This window comes from Penaeus monodon, chromosome 30 (genome assembly GCF_015228065.2).
Source record: "Penaeus monodon isolate SGIC_2016 chromosome 30, NSTDA_Pmon_1, whole genome shotgun sequence".
Taxonomy (NCBI): Eukaryota; Metazoa; Arthropoda; class Malacostraca; order Decapoda; family Penaeidae; genus Penaeus; species Penaeus monodon.
Genome location: NC_051415.1, coordinates 14,350,981 through 14,351,644, shown reverse-complemented (window position 1 = coordinate 14,351,644; position 664 = coordinate 14,350,981). Strand labels below are relative to the sequence as shown.

At 37.3% G+C, this 664-nt stretch overlaps 1 protein-coding gene across 1 annotated transcript in view; it reads left to right on the top strand.

The window, feature by feature from the left end:
• Positions 1 to 23: 23 nt before the first annotated feature.
• The window catches only part of LOC119592298 (probable ATP-dependent RNA helicase DDX43), a gene marked incomplete at both ends in the record, with an annotated part of 26,395 nt that continues 25,754 nt past the window's right edge, over positions 24 to 664 (top strand). Inside the window, 2 exon segments of the mRNA XM_037941126.1 lie at positions 24 to 68; positions 268 to 396. Coding sequence (XP_037797054.1) covers positions 26 to 68; positions 268 to 396 — 172 coding nt within the window.

Sequence of the window (664 nt, the reverse complement as noted above, 5' to 3'; positions counted from 1 at the left end):
ATTTTAAAATCATATTGTTGCAGATATGGATTCTCGGTATTTTCAGTCAACGGCAAGTCATGACTTCAGTAAGTAACTACATTGGCTTTCTTTTCAGCCCAGATGATCACCAGCATTCAGCTACTTCTTTGTGTGACAGCTTATTCAGTAGTTTGTTATAATGTGAAATGTTAATTCTGGTGTATATTTCATAGATGTTAAAGTTTATCATCATCTGTCAATCCTTTTTGTATCAAATGAATGTTTTTTGTAATGCATCCCATCTAGGAAACAGAAGCAGTGGAACTGATTTTGACAGGTCATCTAGAAGCTATGGAGATGGCTGGACATGTGGGTCATGTCAGTTCTACAACTTTGGGTCTCGTTCCTCTTGCCTTAAGTGTGGTCCAAATGAAGGTATTTTTGTGTTTGACCATGTTTTGTTGTTGCTACTTTTGTCTTCCTTTTTAGTGTTTTATTAATCTAACATTATCACTGACTCCATACCCATGGGTATGGTTTTTGCCATTACAGAGATATTTTGGACTTTACTCTATAGCTCTAGCTGTCATAACTTGCTTTTGTGCTGGCATGCTGGAGCACCTTGTGGCTTGCTCTTTAGGCTATCTGTGCACAGACAGACCAGCTACCTTTATTTGATGATAATGGTGGTAATAATTTCCTA